The sequence below is a fragment of the Somniosus microcephalus genome, chromosome 6 (genome assembly GCF_052327205.1).
Source record: "Somniosus microcephalus isolate GS21.2 chromosome 6, FLI_Smic_1.0, whole genome shotgun sequence".
NCBI lineage: Eukaryota > Metazoa > Chordata > Chondrichthyes > Squaliformes > Somniosidae > Somniosus > Somniosus microcephalus.
In genome coordinates this window covers 62505318-62525575 of record NC_140992.1, presented here as the reverse complement: position 1 = coordinate 62525575, position 20258 = coordinate 62505318, and the positions used below count along the sequence as shown (strand labels likewise).

The window sequence follows — 20258 nt, the reverse complement described above, 5'->3', positions numbered from 1 at the left end:
TACAATGATTGTCAGTGTTTTCTGCACCTCAATGTTGTCAAACACTGAAAAATCAACTGTCAAAATAAAATTGTGCATGGTCCCTTTTAAGGAAACCGGCAGATGGCGCGTCATCAAATGACACCATCAGACTCGTTTCCTGTTAATTGGCCGGTAACCCCGCAGGGCGAGCTTAACAAGACCAATCAAGGAAAAATCACGTCTACAGAGTGGAGACAGCTGGGGGCGGGACTGGAACCCAGAAACCAGCTGACCCGCCCCCATCCCGACACCGTTGAGAAAATCGCGGCCTTCGTGTCTGTCTTCATGGAAGAACCCCACTATTTAAGAAAGGAGAGAGAGAGAAAATGGGGAACTACTGACCAGTACATCAGTAGTAGGGAAAATGCTAGAATCTATTATTAAGGACGTGGTTACAGGACACTTAGAAAATAATAATAGGATTGGGCAGAGTCAACACAGATTTATGAAAGGGAAGTCATGTTTGACATATCTGTTAGAGTTTTTTGAGGTTGTAACGAGCAGAATAGATAAGGGGGAAGCAGTGGATGTGGTTTATTTGGATTTTCAGAAGGCATTTGATAAGGTGCCACACAAGAGGTTATTAAACAAAATTAGGGTTCAAGGGATTGGGGGTAATATACTAGCATAGATTGAGGATTGGTTAATGGACAGAAAACAGAGAGTAGGAATAAACGGGTCATTTTCTGGTTGGCAGGCTGTTACTAGTGAGGTGCCACAAGGATCAGTGCTTGGGCCTCAGCTATTCACAATCTATATCAATGATTTGGATGAGGGGACCAAATGTAATATATCCAAGTTTGCTGATGATACAAAGCTAGGTGGGAATGTAAGTTGTGAGGAGGATGCAAGGAGGCTTCAAGGGGATATATACAGGCTACGTGAGTGGGCAAGAACATGGCGAATGGAATATAATGTGGAGAAATGGGAAGTTATCCACTTTGGTAGGAAAAATAGAAAAGCAGAGTTTTTTTAAAATGGTGAGAGATTGGGAAATGTTGATGTTCAGAGGAACCTGGGTGTCCTTGTACATGAATCACTGAAAGTTAACATGCAGGTACAGCAAGCAATTAGGAAAGCAAATGGTATGTTGGCCTTTATTACAAGAGGATTTGAGTATAAGAGTAAAGACGTCTTACTGCAATTATATAGGGCCCTGGTGAGGCCACACCTGGAGTATTGTGTACAGTTTTGGTCTCCTTACCTAAAGAAGGATATACTTGCCATAGAGGGAGTGCAACAAAGGTTCACCAGACTGGTTCCTGGGATGGGAGGGATTGTCCTATGAGGAGAGATTGAGTAGACTGGAGTTTAGAAGAATGAGAGGTGATCTCATTGAAACATACAAAATTCTTACAGGGCTTGACAGGGTAGATGCAGGGAGGATGTTTCCCCTGGCTGGGAAGTCTAGAACCAGGGGTCACAGTCTCAGAATAAGGAGTCAGCCATTTAGGACTGAGATGAGGAGAAATTTCTTCACTCAGAGGGTGGTGAATCTTTGGAATTCTCTACCCCAGAACGCTGTGAAGGCTCAGCCTTTGAGTATATTCAAGACAGGGATCAATAGATTTTTGGATATTAAGGGAATCAAGGGATATGGGGATAGTGCAAGAAGGTGGAGTTGAGGTAGAAGATCAGCCATGATCTTATTGAATGGTGGAGCAGGCTCGAGGGGCTGAACAGCCTATTCCTGCTCTTATTTCTATGTTCTTATGATTCAACTAGCTATCTATGCATTGTAGTAATTGTCCTATGATCCCATGTAATCTAATATTTTCAAAAAGCTGCTTGTGCGCTACTTCATCAAACACTCCTTTTGTATATCTTCATGCACATTCTGGTCACTTCCTCAAAGAAGTCAATCAGCTTAGTGAGGCAAGACCTAATTCCCTAAAGCAAGGCTGGGTTTTGCTAATAATGGCTGAATTATCCCAAGTGATCGTATATGATATCCAGCACATTATTGTTCCAATATTTACTTCGTACCGAGGTCAAACTCAGGAGCTTATCATTTCTAGGGTCCGATTACTTCCATTTCTTAATGAGACACATGAGCCTCACTCCTAGATGTCAATGAGCTATTGTCTATGTGGCTCACGTATGACCTCCCCATTTCACAGAGTTCTCACAAATGGCATGGGATTCTGCAGCACTCTCAGCCCTGAGTGCATTAATCTGAGCTTAAACAATTTCTACAGTTACTTCTAATGAAACAATTTTAGCTACACACTTATCCTGTAATACTAGGCAAATTATATTGTCTTCAAGTGTGAAAACAGAAGCAAAATAATCTATTTATCTTGCCTAGTCTGCCCTGACAAATCTCTCAAAGGACCAATGCCTAACATAACTGAAAAAAGTCTTGCCATTCCTACTGCAATTGTCCAATATAATTTTTTTTCTAATACTGGCTTTATCTTTCCTCAGCTATTTTTAAATACTTGTTCCTCCTTTCCTGGTAGTTGAAGCTTTGAGGATGTGATAAGCCACTACATTAATTCACGTTATTTCTTTACTGAGGGTTTGAAAACAATGATGACATAAAACTATTCTAAATGACAGTTGAATAATTACTCCGATTTCCCCCATGACAAGATTGTGCTATCGGGATTATTCTATTTGGATAGTTTCCAATATAGGATGTGTTCACTACTAAATATATACAACTACTTTATACAGAGCAGATTATTCAAAATTGATCAGAATTTTAAACCTTTTTACAGCCAATGAAAAATGTAAAAAATAGGTATGAATCTTTTCCAAAGGGTAGAAGAAAAGATGAGGATGCAAATTTACAATGTAAATTAATTGAAAAGTGAAAATCAAAAGACCTTGTGACACCTTGATCTTACTGCTTTCAATGGGCCATATTCAAAGTTGGGTGAATTAGATACTTAAAGAGAAGATATAGTCCATTATTGAATTGCCGCATAATCTTAAATGCTATCTGTACACCACTGGCATCTCTTGTTACCTTCACAGAAATCACAGAAACCCCACAGTGCAGATAGAGGCCATTTCAGCCCATCGAGCCTGCACCGACACATATCCCACCCGATCCCCGTAACCCCTACACCAACACATATCCCACCCTATCCCCGTAACCCCACGTATTTAATCCCCCTAACACTAAGGGTCAATTTATCATAGCCAATCAACCTAACCCGCACATCTTTGGACTGTGGGAGGAAACCGGAGCACCCGGAGGAAACCCACGCAAACACGGGGAGAATGTGCAAACTCCACACAGACAGTCGCCCGAGGCCGGATTCGAACCCGGGTCCCTGGTTTTATGCCAGCGAAAGTTTTTTCGAATAGGTCGTCTTCTGCTGTGACATCATAAATTTCAGCTCCTGTGACCTTTTAAGTCAGGAGTGCTGTCACCTTTAAAGGGATAAAAAGAATAGAGAAGATGGCAATAAAAGGAAAAGATTATCTGAGTTTTAGAAGAACTGGTAAGAAAAAAGAAACAGTAATGTAAGCATAAGAAGAAAGTTGGTTTATAGTGAGAAAACTAAGATGGGAAAAGAGAGAGATGGATTCTTGGAGATGCACAAGTATAGTTTATATATTTGCTCTCCTGTTGGAATTTGGCCTTACGTGATGGTGCAAAATATTCCTCAATCATTTTCCTGGCGTTTGCAACCAAATCCGTTGCAGATCCTACCAGTATGTGCAAATACTTTCAGATAATTCTTCAATTTGTGCGGAATTTCTGATGTTACAATGCTAACTGTTACACACAATTTTCACAGGAAGAACGGGTGGGTTGGAGGCGTTTATATCCCTCCTAGAGGTGAGGTCTATGAGCGTCTGCCATCTGTTGTCCACAGTTAGCATGTGCTCATGTGACTGGCGCATTTGCTGCTCCGTGCAGGTGGCCATACTTTCCATGGAACAGCACATTATCATTATCGCCATCGCCTGCGAGATGGAGGGATGGATTCCTCCATTCTCTACACATGTGCAGACTTCACGGCTGCAAAAGCTGCCAGAGCCTCATGCAATTGTTGCTGTCCCTCCAAGATCACCCTCTTTCTTGATAGCCCCAAGACTCAGCGTCTGCATACAGCTCAGCAGAGCTTGGAGTGTCCTCCGCCCAGGAGTCTCCACTGCTGTCCCTGTCAACACCATCTGCTCTTGCTCACTTGTGAATTGTGAGACACCAGGTAAGAACACTACTCTATCTTGCACAGGACCCACCGCGGTGCACGTATCTGCGCTGGTGCTGGGTGCGCTTGGGTCTGCTGATGGTGTGCCCTCAGAGGCTGGAGGCTCCTCTGAGGAGTCATCTTTCTCCTCCGGCTTGGGGGCGGAGGTGCACATAATGGACCTGTGGGAGAATAAAGAGATGATTTAGAAATGTTATATTAAGAATGGGTAACGTTACCATTATGCACATGGTGACATTTCACTGGCTGCTGCCATCAGTCACCACATGAGTGACTGCTGTATGCCATGTGGCTGTATGAGATGTAATTCTGTCACCAGGTTGCTGGGATGTCACCCTCTCTCCGTCTCCCACTGCCAGCAACTCTCGACACCTCCAGGGCCCCCTCCTCTACTGGAGTCAGTTGTGTCAATACTGGAGGGCTATCTCCGGTTCTCTGCCTCTCCCTGTTATTCTGAGCTCTTTTCTCCTGCAAGAAGAGAAAGAGAACTTTGAGTGAGAATGATGGAATGAGTGTAAGGAAGGTGTGGGTTACATCTGTAGAGGGTGACTATGAGGGAGTGGGGTGCCAATGCCAAGTGGCCTCCTTCTGTGGTGTTACTTGATATGATTGCATTAGGTTGAGGGTGAGTGCCAGGGGTGGTTAGTCAGATGGGGATGTGTGTATGTACGTAAAGAGAGAGGGATGGGTGGACCTGGAAGGTATGTTGGTGTGAGGAATGGTGTGCAGTAGTGGGCTTGGGAAGGCAGAGTGATGGGGATGTGATGACAGATACATCAGGATAATGTGGAAAACTGCCCAGGTATGTCCTGTCCACAAAAAGCAGGACAAATCCAATCCGGCCAATTAATCGCCCCATCAGTCTACTCGCAATCATCAGCAAAGTGATGGAAGGTGTCATCGACAGTGCTATCAAGCGGCACTTACCAATAACCTGCTCACTGATGCCCAGTTTGGATTCCGCCAAGACCACTCGGCTCCTGACCGCATTACAGCCTTGGTCCAAACATGGACAAAGGAACTGAATTCCAGAGGAGAAGTGAGAGTGACTGCCCTGGACATCAAGGCAGCATTTGACCGAGTGTGGCATCAAGGAGCCCTGATAAAACTGAAGTCAATGGGAATTGGGGGGAAAACTCTCCACTGGCCGGAGTCATACCTAGCACAAAGGAAGATGGTTGTGGTGATTGAAGGTCAATCATCACAGCCCCAGGACATCGCTGCAGGAGTTCCTCAGGGCAATGTCCTAGGCTCAACCATCTTCAGTTGCTTCATCAATGACCTTCCCTCCAACATAAGGTCAGAAATGGGGATGTTCGCTGATGACTGCACAGTGTTCAGTGCCATTCACAACTCCTCAGATAATGAAGCAGTCCATGCCCGCATGCAACAAGACCGGAACGATGTTCAGGCTTGGTCTGATAAGTGGCAGGTAACATTCGCGCCACAGAAGTGCCAGGCAATGACTATCTCCAACAAGCAAGAGTCTAACCACTGCCCCTTGACATTCAAAATGACATTACCATCGCCAAATCCCACACCATCAACATCCTGGAGTTCACCATTGACCAGAAACTTAACTGGACCAGCCACATAAATACTGTGGCAACAAGAGCAGGTCAGAGGCTAGGTATTCTGCGGCGAGTGTCTCAACTCCTGACTCCCCAAAGCCTTTCTACCATCTACAAGGCACAAGTAAGGAGTGTGATGGAATACTTACTCTCCACTTGCCTGGCTAAGTGCAGATCCAACAGCACTCAAGAAGCTCGACACCATCCAGGACAAAGCAGCCCGCTTGATTGGCACCCCATGTACCACCTTACACATTCACTGCCTCCACCACCGATGTACCGTGGCTGCAGTGTGTACCATCTACAAGATGCACTGCAGCAACTCGCCAAGGCTTCTTCGGCAGCACCTCCCAAACCCGCGACCTCTTCCACCTAGAAGGACAAGGGCAGCAGGCGCATGGGAACACCACCACCTCCAAGTTCCCCTCCAAGTCACACACCATCCTGACTTAGAAGTATATCGCTTATCCTTCATCGTCACTGGGTCAAAATCCTGGAACTCCCTACCTAACAGCACTGTGGGAGTACCTTCGCCACACTGACTGCAGCGGTTCAGGAAGGCAGCTCACCACCACCTTCTCAAGGGCAATTAGGGATGGGCAATAAATGCTGGCCTTGCCAGCAACACCCACATCCCATAAACAAATTTTAAAAAATAATGGTGAGTGGGGCATTGCACTCACCTTTCCTGACCTCATGAGATCATTAAATTGTTTCCTGCACTGGATCCACGACCTCCTGACCATATCCCTGCTGCTGAACTCTTCTGCTATCTCCAACCAGGCCCTTTCGGTATCTTTGGGAGGTCTCTTGCGCCTATCTTCAGGGAACAGCACCTTCCTGCGTGCTCTCACTGCCTCCACCAGATGCGTCACTGAATCTGGATGCAGCCTCTGCCTTTGTGTTTCCATCTTTTAACGTTTGGGACAGTACACAGACGTTTGTAATTGAGCTTGCACACTCCTTTAGCAACTTTCAAACGAGTTGTGTGCAAGGCTGCTTTAAATATGGGCGCTGGAAACAAGTCAGCAATTATGTCATCAGACCTGCTCCATTTAATTTGGCCGGGAAATGCGCATGACTGCTTTAAGTGGGACCATTAAGTTAAAGTCGCACTGAACAACACGCTAAGCAAGACATTGCGCTTGCGGCCCGCACACACCCAACTCGACTCCAAGGTAAAAATTCTGGCATTGGATTACTGTGAACAGTTCTGGTCTCCATTATTATATAAAGGGCGTGGAGACATTGGAGAAGGTGCAAACAAGATTTACTAGAATGACACCAGAACTGAGAGGTTATACCTATCAGGAAAGATTAAACATGCTGGGGATGGGGTTCTTTTCTCTAGAAGAGAGAGGACTGAGGGGTGACCTGATGGAGGTTTTTAATATTGTGAAAGGGTTTAATAGGGTCGATGTAGAGAAGATGTTTCCACTGGCGGGGAGACCAGAACTAGGGGCCGTAAACAATGTTTCCTCTAAATTTTTATTGGGCCATTTACGGGCTGTGCGGCCCATTCAAAATTCTGTGCGTGCGCAGTTTTTCCATTTAAAAACCAGTGAGCCGGCTGCGTGAGGGCTCCAGAGCGCCGCACGGTCATGCAGCTTTAAGGGAACATTGGCCATAAATATAAGGTAGTCACTAATAAATCCAGTAGGAGAAACTTCTTTACCCAGAGAGTGGTTAGAATGTGAAACTCACTACCACAGGGAGGGGAGGCTACTGTACAGCCCTGAATTGAAGTGCTGCATTCTGCACAGTTTTGCTATCTGGAGAGGAAACACCACGTAAACAGGGTCAGGAGGAGGGTCGTGAAGGGACTGAAGCAGACAATGAGGTTGAGATTCAGGGTTTGCCAGCGCCACTTGAGCAGCAATGTGGCCAGCAAATCTGCCAATTCTCTTCACATATAGAGGCCCTCCTGCACAAGCATTCCTGCATTATGCTGCCCGTGAACGGTCGCACTGACATGTTACACCTCATGCACTCGGAATGTACATCTAGTAGTATACTTAAGCAGAAAGGCCTAATGATGCAAAGGAACTCCAAATACCAAGTTTAAGTGCAAAAGTACACAGTTTATTTATAAAAATTAGGTGTGTCTTACAGATTTCAATAACCATCCAATTTGCACCACACTATTTCTCAACCCTATAAGGCCTGTACTGCTGTGGACTCTGGCACCGTGGACAGCCTCGAATAAGACATTTCCCCACTCACAGGAAAAGATTTAAGATAATATTCGTTATCCAGCTAAATCAATAATAAAGTGCAAAACTGTTGTCAAGAAGTAAACAGTCCTAATGTTCTGTGACAGTGCTGCCAGAGAAGGCAGTTACATTGTGCAGAGATTATAGTGATCAATGAGTCTCCTATAGCTTAGTGCGTGTAAATGGCAGGTTTTTTCTAAAAACAAACTAAAATATTTAGCACTTTGGTCCAAAAATCAATGCAAATAATTAAAAACACAACTGCAGCTTTCATCATTTAAATTTGTTCTAAATTCCTCTAAACACCCTCTCATTTCAGATGTGGACAGGACCCATTGGCTGGACTAATCCTTTTAGCAGAAACAAACAAATCATCATATTTCCTTGGTTGCTCACAACAAAAGAAATCAGTGATTTTCTTATCAATCTGCACTGATCTGATTTTAATGATGTACAAATGTAGCATCTGTTGAAGTAGTATTTCCAATGATTCATTCCTTTTGAATATTTATTAACAAAATCTTGCATCTGATCCTATAAATCAACCAATAGTGAAAATACGTGACCTATTTACATTTCCAAATGCATTTTTTTACACAAGTGTTTGAATGAATGTATGGTATGTGAGTGCCCCCTACTGTTAAATTGCAGAATTTCCAAATTAGTTATATAGCTCCCGGGCAGAAACCAACTGGTACAGGAATATTTTATGATGCCTCAATGGTTGTGGTGGAAAAAATGGCCTTTATTTCATTAAACTTCTGCAAGGTTAGCATGCCAGTAACATAATTGTATTCATTTCGCTGTGGAGATGACAACACAGCTATTATTTACTCTTTGTTTGTCGGCCCCTAGATTTGATGTGCTGTGCTTTTTTTCTTTCCCAACAGCCTGTCTGAATGTTGAACATTGAGGCAATAAATAAAAGAGAGTTATATACACAAATTAAAACAGTTTCTTGTATGGAGCTATTTGTTGGTGAGCGCATTATTGCTATATGTTATACTAATGTTTTTTACACACAAATTCATCCATTTAAAGCAACACTGACCTTTACAATCACATTTAATCACAGCGAGCATGAAAGCGATATTTAAATGTAATAAGTGTCCTTCCATTAGTACAGAAGATTATTTTTATATTTTATAATTTTCTGTAGCAATTTTTTTTGAATCAGTTTCAAAAAATGAGACAACTTTGGGTTTTTTATATTTTTCCGGAGAAGGCTATTTTTAAATAGCTGTTTTAATTTATTGATGTTTATTTTTCTAGTCAGCTTTAATATTTTATAAAGTGTCTCTTCCTTCCTGTACATTCTTTGCACCTGCTAAGATCCAAATATTATTTGGTTGATTAACCCTGTTTTTCCTATCAGAGGGCAATAACTGTTAGATGCTTTTCTCGTCCTCTGCCAGTCACCTAAGGACTGTTCTCTACTGGATATCATTTGCCAGGCGATACCAGGAACTGTTTTTATCATAGGTCCGTACATAGAGAAATGTTGGATTATTGTTTTTATCTTCACGTGGCAGTATTACTACTTTGTGTCAAAACAAACAGCAGTAGACCACAGATGTAAAACTGTCTGGCAATAACTTTAACCTTTTGAGATGCAGGAGGAACATCTTCAGAATAATTTAGTACATCTTGAAAAACCCTCAAGACTTGTATGTAATATAATGGCAATATTAAAAAGGCAAATCTGAGATTACTTAAACTTTCACGATATAAACAGCTGCCTTGGTCCTACTCTCTGAAATTCCCTCCCTGATTCTATCTCTACACCTCTTTCTTTTAAAAACCTTTACGACCAATCTTTTTGACCAAGCTTTTGGTCTTCCCTTCTAATCTCTCCCTTTCTGGCTCATCATCAGGTTTTCATATACCTTCTATGAATCACCTTGTGGTGTTTTTTTACATTACAGGGACTATATAAATGGAAGTTGTTGTTGATAAGATGATCAGTTGTCTGCTTAATTATGTGTTTATCCCCAAAACATATAACCGGTCTCCTATTTGAAGAGAGTATCCCATTGCTGTGAAATTTCAAAAGACTTGTTTTGAAGTACTTTGGCTTCATAAAATTTAAAGTCGTGCATTTTGAAACATATTAGAAAACGGTTTGTCTTCACAGTTGAAGGCTGGCAACTATCTTCAATAAAAGGACCTGCCCCTGGAGATACACAGGTTAGACATGCTGATATGCAAAGTAGGAGTTACCTGAGAAGCCTCCCTAGGTATAAGTCTGTAATTGGACTGCAGTTCCCAGCATACATAGCAGTGGTCAATGTACTTTTTAACGTGCAGCTGGCATGAAAATTTGGCATAACTGTGCAAATAGGTAGCGCTAGCTGCACACCTGAATCATTTTAAAGAGGTCCCAGCATGAATTTAAAGACGTGCCCGTGACCACAGCAACAGGCATGCAGGGCGCGCCCGATTTCAAGTGCAATGGAATTTCTAGGCCGGTTTATATTGGGAACGATCCTCCCCCTCAAGTCTGTGCAGCTACAGGGCCTGAGTTGTTAATGAGCCTACAGAGATGCCTCCACTGGGCTGAGAAGGCTGTGGACTCAGAGCTCATGGGTCCAGCAATGAAAAGGACATTCATTGGACATCATATTTATGTACAGGCGCTGAGGTCACTTTTCTAACATGTGCGGCATATGACGACGGTCTTGATTTGGTTTACAGGCCTCAAATACCGCAACATCAAGGAAGCTCTTCGTTGCAGAGATCAGCAGTGCATGTGGCAGCTACGCTGTAGATTGCAATCGACCCCCCGATAAGTGGTCACCCAGAACCTGGGCCTAGCCCCATTGATGTGACTGGAATTAAATGGCATGCAATGTTCCCGTTAGGCTGCACAGCCACGTAGCTGTCTGGAGGTCCCGTGCAGGCTCTTCAATGGGACATATCGCGGAAGGGCAAAATTGTGAATGGGTTGCACAGTCCTTTAAAGGGACCGCACACACAAAAAAAAAAAATTAGGGGGAACATTGGACATGAGGCTACTGTAATCCAAGGTAGCAGCACATGCCAGGCCTTTAGAAAAGCACATATAGGCACCCAGAGAAAACATGGTGAGGTCCCACCATCATAGATAAGTGTCCAGCTAGTTTGGTTCACACCATGTGACATTAAAAAGCAGCTGAGTGCATTGGACACAGCAAAGACTATGAGCCCTGACAACATCCCAGCTGTAGTGTTGAATACCTGTACACCAAAGCTAGCAGCTCTCCATGCGAAGTTTCAGTATCAGTACAGCTACCCAACAATATTGCCCAGGTATGTCCCTGTGGGAGACTACGGTCTCCCGCCTAAAGAAATAGGCAACACAGCGAGCTACAAGAAATAGGTCTTTACTCCAACTCTCACAATACAGTACTGAATTCGTAAAGCCCGCGAACCTGTGATGACTCACGGATTGGTCACCTGCTGGAACCTGATTGGTTTTCCTTCTCTCAGCAGCAGGCAAGTCTGAACATGCCTTATTCCTCTCACCTTGCAACTGTCTTGCGGGGGGAGGGGAATACAGCAGTTAAAAGGGGATTATACAGGTTTATCTACATACACACAGTGTTTCCCCAATCGCCCCCCCCAGAATCCTCGTTAACTGTAAAAGTCAGTCTCTGCGGAGGTTTCACCAAGCGGCTGTAGTAGCCATCTGGCGTGTGAGGAGAGCTGCCTGGGAGGTCGGCCGGTTGGTTCGTCGGCTGGTCTGGCGGCTGGTCTGCCGCGGCGAAGGTGGGGCGGTGGCCGGGAAGTAAGGTTCTGGCGTGTCTTGGTCCTCTTGTGGGGCCGCCGCCAACGCGGGAGGTCTGCTCCGCCGTGGGGGAAGAGCCGGACGAAACGGGAAGCTGAGGTCCAGGTGCGCCGGTTTGAGGCGGTCTACTGAAATAAGGTCCGGCTTCCCGCCGACGTCGATAAGAAAAGCTTTGTCCCCCGTCTCCAATACTGAGAAGGGGCCAGTGTATGGTGCCTGCAGCGGGCCTCTGTGCGTGTCCCGGCGCACGAAGACGAACTCCGCATGTCGTAAGTCCCGAGGCACGTAGGACGGCTGCAGGCCGTGTTGCGAAGTGGGCACTGGACGGAATTGCTGGGCCGCGTCCTGGTGCAGGGAAAGCTGTCTGGCGGCCGACCACGGCTCCGTTGTCAGGGGGAGGAAGTCGCCTGGTACTCTGAGCGGTTGGCCGTAGACCATCTCGGCCGCGGAGGTCCTCTTTGGGTGCGGTGCGCAATCCCAGGAGGACCCAGGGTAGTTTGTCGATCCAGCTGGTGTCGGCCAGGCTGGCGCGGAGGGAGGCTTTCAAGGAACGATGAAAGCGCTCGCAGAGCCCGTTGGCCTGCGGGTGGTAGGCTGTCGTCCTGTGCAACTTGGTGCCGAGGCCGGCGGTGATGGCATTCCACAAGTGGGAGGTAAACTGGGGGCCTCTGTCCGAGGATATGTCGGTCGGCATGCCGAACCGGGCCACCCATGTCGAGACGAATGCTCGCGCGACGTTGGCCGTGGTGGTGGAGGCGAGGGGAACCGCCTCGGGCCATCTGGTGGTGCGGTCGACGATCGTGAGCAGGTGTGTGAAACCGTGCGACGGCGGCAAGGGGCCTACCAGATCGACGTGGACGTGGTCGAAACGCCTCTCGGGCACCGGGAAACACTCCAATGGCGCCTTGGTGTGCTGCTGGATCTTAGCGCGCTGACACGCCACGCATGTGTTGGTCCAGTCTCTGACATCCTTGTGGAGTCCAGGCCAGACGAACTTGGCGGACATGAGTTTCTGAGACGCACGCATCCCTGGATGTGAGAGGCCGTGGATGATGTCGAAAACTCGCTTGCGCCAGGCAGATGGGACGACCGGCCTAGGCGAGGGGACTGAGACGTCGCACAGGAGGGTTGTGCCGGCTGCGTGGAAGTGGATGTCGGCCAGAGTGAGGCTGGTGGTTGACGTCCTGAGGGCCTGGATCTCCGCGTCGGCGGCCTGGTCTCTCGCCATGCTGGCGTAGTCGACGCCCAGGTGCACTGCGTGGAGCGAGGGTCTTGAGAGGCAGTCGGCCACCAAATTGTCCTTGCCGGCGACGTGGCGGTTGTCCGTGGTGAACTCCGAGATGAAGTTGAGTTGGCGCTGTTGGCGCGCGGACCAGGGTTCGGTTACTTTGGCCATGGCGAAAGTGAGCGGCTTGTGGTCCACGAATGCGGTGAACGGCCGGCCTTCCAGGAGGAAACGGAAGTGCCGGATTGCCAGGAACAGGGCCGGGAGCTCTCTGTCAAACGTGCTGTAGGCCTGCTCGTTCTTGCGCAGCTGTCGGCTGAAAAATGCCAGTGGCTGCCACGCGCCTTCGACCCACTGTTGCTGGACAGCGCCGACGGCGTAATCCGAGGCGTCCGTGGTGAGGGCGGTCTTGGCGCCCGGGATGGGGTGGGCCAGTAGTGTGGCGTTGGCCAAGGCGCTTTTGGTCTGGTGGAAGGCTGTCGCCATCTCGCTGGACCAGGTGAGTTGCTCTTTGCCCGTTTTGCCCCTGGTGGCTTTGTAGAGGGGGTGCATGAGTGAGGCGGCCTTGGGCACGAAACGGAGATAGAAATTGACCATCCCCAAAAATTCCTGCAGCGCCTTGACCGAGGTGGGCTGGGGAAAGTCCGCCACCGCCTGCACCTTGGAAGGTAGGGGAATGGCTCCCCTTGGCGAGATTCTGTGGCCGAGAAAGTCAATTTGGGCTGCTCCGAACTGGCATTTGGCCGGGTTGACGATTAGCCCGTGTTGGCTGAGGTGCTGGAAAAGAGAGCGCAGATGCACGATGTGCTCGGCCTTGTTGGTGCTGGCCACGAGGATATCATCCAGATAGACGAACAGGAAGCTCAGGTCCCATAGGACGGAATCCATGAGCCGTTGGAAGGCCTGTGCGGCGTTCTTGAGCCCGAAGGGCATGCGCAGGAACTCGAACAGTCCGAAGGGGGTGATGACCGCCGTCTTCTGGACGTCTGCGTGGTGGACGGGGACCTGATGGTAGCCGCGAATCAGGTCGACCTTGGAAAAGACGGACTTTCCTGCTAGGTGTGCCGAGAAGTCTTGGATGTGCGGAATGGGGTATCTATCGGGCGTGGTGGCGTCGTTGAGCCGTCTGTAGTCGCTGCAGGGGCGCCAGCCACCGCCCGGCTTGGGCACAATGTGGAGGGGGGACGACCAGGGGCTGTTCGAGCGGCGGACAATGCCCAGTTTCTCCATCGTAGCGAATTCTTCCTTGGCCACCGCCATCTTGGCTGGGTCCAGGCGTCTGGCTCGGGCGAACACTGGTGGTCCCGTAGTGGCGATGTGGTGCTCGATACCATGCTTGGCTGCCGCGGCTGAGAAGGTCGGTTGTGTGAGCCTCGGGAAATCTGCGAGTAGGCGGGCGTAGTCGTCATCCGCCGGGGCAGAGCAGGACCCGACGAGGGCCGGGCTGTTGCTCTGCTGGCAGGCCAGTGAAGCAAAAGGTGCTGCGTCGATCAGGCGCCTGTCGCGGACGTCGACCAGGAGTCTGTGGGCGCAAAGAAAATCGGCGCCCAGCAAGGGATGTGCCACCGAGGCCGTCACGAAATCCCACGTAATTCGCTGGCTGTTGAAACAAACCTCGGCCCGTCGCTTTCCAAAAGCAGCGATGGCTGCGCCATTTGCCGCCACGAGGGGTGGGCCGCTGCAGCCTGCCTGGATGTCGAGCTGGGAGGCAGGAATTATGCTGCATTGGGCTCCGGTGTCGCAAAGGAATCTGCGCCCTGAAAGGGAGTCGGTTATGTACAACAGTTTACCTGCGGTGCCGATGGCCATCGTGGCGGCGGGGGTGCGGGCGAGCGGGCCTAGACGGCGGCGCGGCGCTGGCGCGTTGGGCCGGGCGGCCATCTTGGTTTGATCGAAAGAGCAGGGTGCTCTGCAGCGTTGGGCCTTGTGGCCGAAACGCGCGTGGTAGTAGCATAGTTCTGCGGCCTGGCGTGGCGGCGTGCACTCGGTGGTGTCGGGGAGCCTCGCGGCTGCACAGCCGAGTTGGGCGACGGCGAAGACTTTGTCCGCGGCGGCTGCCAGTTGTACGCAGTCCGTGATCGGGGACCCCGCGAGGGCAGTCTGTACCTGCTGAGGAAGCAGGCTGAGGAAAAGGGCCCAAAACAAGAAGCACTGCGGTTCAGAGCCCAGGAGCTCAAGCATCCGGCTCATCAACTGGGTCGGGGTAGAGTCGCCGAGGCCTGGTAGTGAAAGAAGCCTACGGGTCCTCTCCTCCCCGGACAGACCGTAAGCCTGCAGCAAGCGGCCCTTAATGGTTGAGTACTTGCCGGTCTGTGGTGGGTTCCCCAGCAGGTCGAGAACTTCGGCGGCGGTAGAGCTTGCTAGTGCTGAGACTACGTGGAGGTACCTTTCTTCATCGTCTTGCACCCTGCGAAGGGTGAATTGGGCCTCCGTGTGCGCGAACCAAGCTGGTGATTGGTGTTCCCAGAAGGTGGGGAGCTTCAAGGACGCGGCACTGGCCGACATCGGGCTGCTGCTGGTTGCCGTCGGGTCGTTGCTGGCCTCTGTAGGGCTACGTGAGTCGGGGGCTTCGGCTGCCGACATTCGGGTCACCAATGTGGGAGACTACGGTCTCCCGCGTAAAGAAATAGGCAACACAGCGAGCTACAAGAAATAGGTCTTTACTCCAACTCTCTCAATACAGTACTGAATTCGTAAAGCCCGCGAACCTGTGATGACTCACAGATTGGTCACCTGCTGGAACCGGATTGGTTTTCCTTCTCTCAGCAGCAGGCAAGTCTGAACATGCCTTATTCCTCTCACCTTGCAACTGTCTTGCGGGGGGAGGGGAATACAGCAGTTAAAAGGGGATTATACAGGTTTATCTACATACACACAGTGTTTCCCCAATGTGGCAATGCCACATCCCATCCACAAAAAAAGGACAAATCTAACCTGGCCAATTACCACCCTATCAGTCTCCTCACAATCATCAGTGTAGTGATGGAAGGAGTCATCAATAGTGCCATCCTGCTCACTGATGATCAATTCAGGTTCTGCCAAAACTGCTTGGACCTCATCACAGCCTTGATGCAGACCTGGAAGGAGAGCTGAGAGTAGCTGTCTCCTTTTATTCATTTATGGGATGTGGGCATTGCTGGCAAGGCCAGCATGGCCAGCATTCATTGCCCATCCCTAATTGCCCTTGAGAATGTGGTGGTGAGCCGCCTTCTTGAACCGCTGCAGTCCGTATGGTGAAGGCACTCCCACAGTGCTGTTAGGGAGGGAGTTCCAGGATTTTGACCCAGCGACGATGAAGGAACAGCGATATACTTCCAAGTCAGGATGGTGTGTGACTTGAAGGGGAACTTGGAGGTGGTGGTGTACCCATGTGCCTGCTGCCCTTATCCTTCTAGGTAGAAGAGGTCGCGGGTTTGGGAGGTGCTGCCGAAGAAGCCTTGGTGAGTTGCTGCAGTGAATCTTGTAGATGGTACACACTGCAGCCACGGTACGCCGGTAGTGGAGGGTGTAAATGTTTAAGGTGGTAGATGGGGTGCCAATCAAATGGGCTGCTTTGTCCTGGATGGTGTCGAGCTTCTTGAGTGTTGTTGGAGCTGCACTCATCCAGGCAAGTGGAGAGTATTCCAACACACGCCTTACTTGTGCCTTGTAGATGGTAGAAAGGCTTTGGGGAGTTGGGAAGCGAGACACTCACCGCAGAATACGTAGCCTCTGACCTGCTCTTGTTGCCATAGTATTTATGTGGCTGGTCCAGTTACATTTCTGGTCAATGGCGACCCCCCAGGATGTTGATGGGGGATTCGGTGATGGTAATGCCATTGAATGTCAAGGGGCGGTGGTGAAACTCTCGCCTGGCACTTCTGTGGCACAAATGTTAACTGCCACTTATCAGCCCAAGCCCGAATGTTGTCCAGGTCTTGTTGCATGTCTTCTACATCAAGGCAGCATTCAATCAAGTAAAGTACCAAGGAACCCTAGCAAAACTGGTCAGTGAGGGGTCAAAGAGAAATCCTTTGGAGTCATACCTAACACAAAGGAAGATGGATGGGGTTATCAGAGGCCACACATCACAACCACAGGATATCATTGCAGGAATTCCTCAGGAAAGTGTCCTCAGCCCAACTATTTTCTGCTGCTTCACCAATGGCCTTCCCTCCATCATAAGGTCAAGGTCAGGAGTGGGGTTGCTTGCTGACAATTACAGTGTTCAGCTCCAATCACAACTTGTCAGATAATTAAGCAGCCCATGCCAACCTACAGGAGGACCTGGATAAAATTCAGACTTGGGCTGACAAGTGGCAGGTAAAATTTCTAGCAGAACCCATTTGTTTCAGTTAGATTCTCATTCGCCCATTGCCAGGCCTCATCAACATGCCACTGGCTGATTTCTCGCCTAAACTGATGGGAATGGGTGGGGAGCGGCTGCTGGCCTGCAGAATTATGGGCACCTGCTGGCACTAAGGTAAGTGTGAGGACTGAGGTTCTAGCAGATGGGACAGAGGGGGGGGGGGGGGGGGGGAGTCCAGGATAGGGGAGACCTAAACTTTCCTTGTGGGGCCAAGAGAAGCAGGAGTGCCAGATAGGAGGGTCGATTTGAACCCTACACGTTCAGCAGAAACCAGGCGGGTAGACAGTTAAAATCGACTAGGTGACTTGCCCGCTGATGTCCCGCCTGGATCACATTATTGATCTTAATTTATTCTGGAGTACTCCTCCAGGCTCCACAAAGGAAAGTAAAAACCGTACTTTGAATGGATTCTTCTGCTTCCCATCCTCTTCTAACTAGAGTTCACTAAACTAGGCTTCCCCGCTCAGGTCAGGTTTAAAATAGTGGTTAGGGCTCAATGACATCATTGCACCCTGATCTGGATATTGAAAGAAGTCCCGCTGGCTTAAGGCAGGTGCATTTGCCACCCACTCAGAGGAACAAGTTAAGATCAAAGACAGTGGGATCCAGGCGGGACATCAGCGGATAACTAACTCGGTTGATTTTAACTGCCAACCAGCCTGGTTTCCACTGGACGGGAAGGATTAAAATCAACCCCCATATATCGCCTTTCCTTGCTCGTTGTTAGGTTAACGTTCTGGAATTACCTACCTAATACCAGTGTGGGAACACTACCATCTCAAGAAGGCCCACCACCACTATCTCAAGGAGAAGGCCCACCACCGCTATCTCAAGGAGAAGGCCCACCACCACTATCTCAAGGAGAAGGCCCACCACCACTATCTCAAGGAGAAGGCCCACCACCACTATCTCAAGGAGAAGGCCCACCACCACTATCTCAAGGAGAAGGCCCACCACCACTATCTCAAGGAGAAGGCCCACCACCACTATCTCAAGGAGAAGGCCCACCACCACTATCTCACGGAGAAGGCCCACCACCACTATCTCAAGGAGAAGGCCCACCACCACTATCTCAAGGAGAAGGCCCACCACCACTATCTCACGGAGAAGGCCCACCACCACTATCTCAAGGAGAAGGCCCACCACCACTATCTCAAGGAGAAGGCCCACCATCACTATCTCACGGAGAAGGCCCACCATCACTATCTCGAGGAGAAGGCCCACCACCACTATCTCACGGAAATTAGTGATGGGCAATAAATGCAGCCTTATCAGTGCCGCCCACATCCCGAGAGTAAATTCAAAAAAGATAATGCAGGTTCCTTTGGCCAAATGCTCAAGAAGATTTGAGTTGTAGATTTCTCTAGAGCTGCTATAGAGCTACATTGTGTCAGCTCACAGGAAGTGCACTGGAGCCAAATATGTCCATTTAGTTCCCAGAGCTAGTGAGAGGATCCATTCAGTACCACCAAGGAGAACCAATTAGACTTGCCTCCTTGAGACTGGTTTAAGTAACACGAAACCTTGGGACTCAAACCGTTGCCTTTGATAACTTTGCACTGAAATCTTGTGATAGCATTGGCTTTCTACTTGTCAAACATTCACCTCTTTTTTTCCTTGATAGATTATAATGGAGCAATACAGAAAATTTGCCTGGGTGGCCTGGTTTACAGAGATTTTCATCACTGTCAGCATTACTGTTTCTTTTCTGGTGCTTGGATCTGCAATGAAGCATACATGTAGGTCAACTTTTCTAGATATTTTTGAAGTTTAAATATCCAGGAATTTAGTTATAGCTAGTAAACTATCATATATATTTTTTAACTCTCAATTCAGGATTCTTACTCTTTAGGAATCAGTTTATGTCAGGTAATTTCTATTACTTTTTGAAACTGTAATTTTATTGATTACGTCTCTGTTCAGCCTCTGGGACATTTTTCCATATTAAAGCTGCTATATAACTGCAGGTTGTTGTAATAAACTATTTTGTAGGATAAGGCCCCCTGCATGTTAGATAACAGGATACAAAGACAGACTTTTAGAGAAAGTTCTAAGCTGTAAAAAGTACCTTAAAAAAAAAATGCCGTGCTTGTGAATTAAAAAAGTTAGCATGCAGAGCAAATGGAGTCTACCTAGCCACCCAGCCCCATCCAGTCCAATGTCATCCCAGCCACCACATCATGATTTTTTTTTTGCACAAGTTTAGAGTTTTTTTTTCATTAAAGTACATTGCCATTGGGTTTGGAGATGTGCTGAAATAATATAAAAAGTTAAAGTGGAGAATATTAGAAATTTAACATTCGTGAATAATCACCAAATTGTAGCATATTATTACAGTTGCTCACAACATTGTTCTGTGTGGAGATCCAGATGGATTATTTAGTACGAATAGGTTGTAGAACAAAGGAATAATGCACCAAACATGTTAATGGTATAAAATGTTAATCTGTAGACTGGCACCAGAATAATGAGCAGCATACAGGCCTCTTTCTCTTCTTTTCTGTCCCCACCCCACCAGAAAATTAGCAACAAGTTGTACAATAGAAAAGCTTGCTCATTAATGTGATATTTTGACAATATTGAAATGCCATTCATATCAAACATATTCCAATAATATTGGACACAAGCCACTGGAAGAACAAATTACTCCACTGCAGCTGTGAATGTAAATCTGGTAGACAAGCATAAAAGGTCTAAATTCACCAATTAGACAATGAGCCTCATTAATTACTAAATCCACATATAGACCTTGAGAATTAGTAAACTCGGATAGAAAACCTCAGTTAGCAAATTATGGCTATAGATCCGATTCGTGAATGCTCTGCCAGTGAGTCGGGTATTTTATGTTAATTGTATACAGCGTATTATTAGCATTGTGTTGGGCTTTGTGACTAACCAAATTAACCATCGACATGTACAGAGTTAGCAACTATGCTTTTGGC

General features: G+C 47.8%; 1 protein-coding gene across 4 annotated transcripts in view; it reads left to right on the top strand.

The window, feature by feature from the left end:
- LOC147115764 (uncharacterized) overlaps positions 1-20258 on the top strand; it is a 500089-nt gene that overhangs the window by 453999 nt on the left and 25832 nt on the right. For all 4 annotated transcript variants that reach the window (XM_085990285.1, XM_085990282.1, XM_085990283.1 and 1 more), the window contains one exon: positions 18941-19055. In XM_085990285.1, the coding sequence (XP_085846411.1) occupies positions 18941-19055 (115 nt within the window). The remainder of the gene's footprint in view (positions 1-18940; positions 19056-20258) is intronic.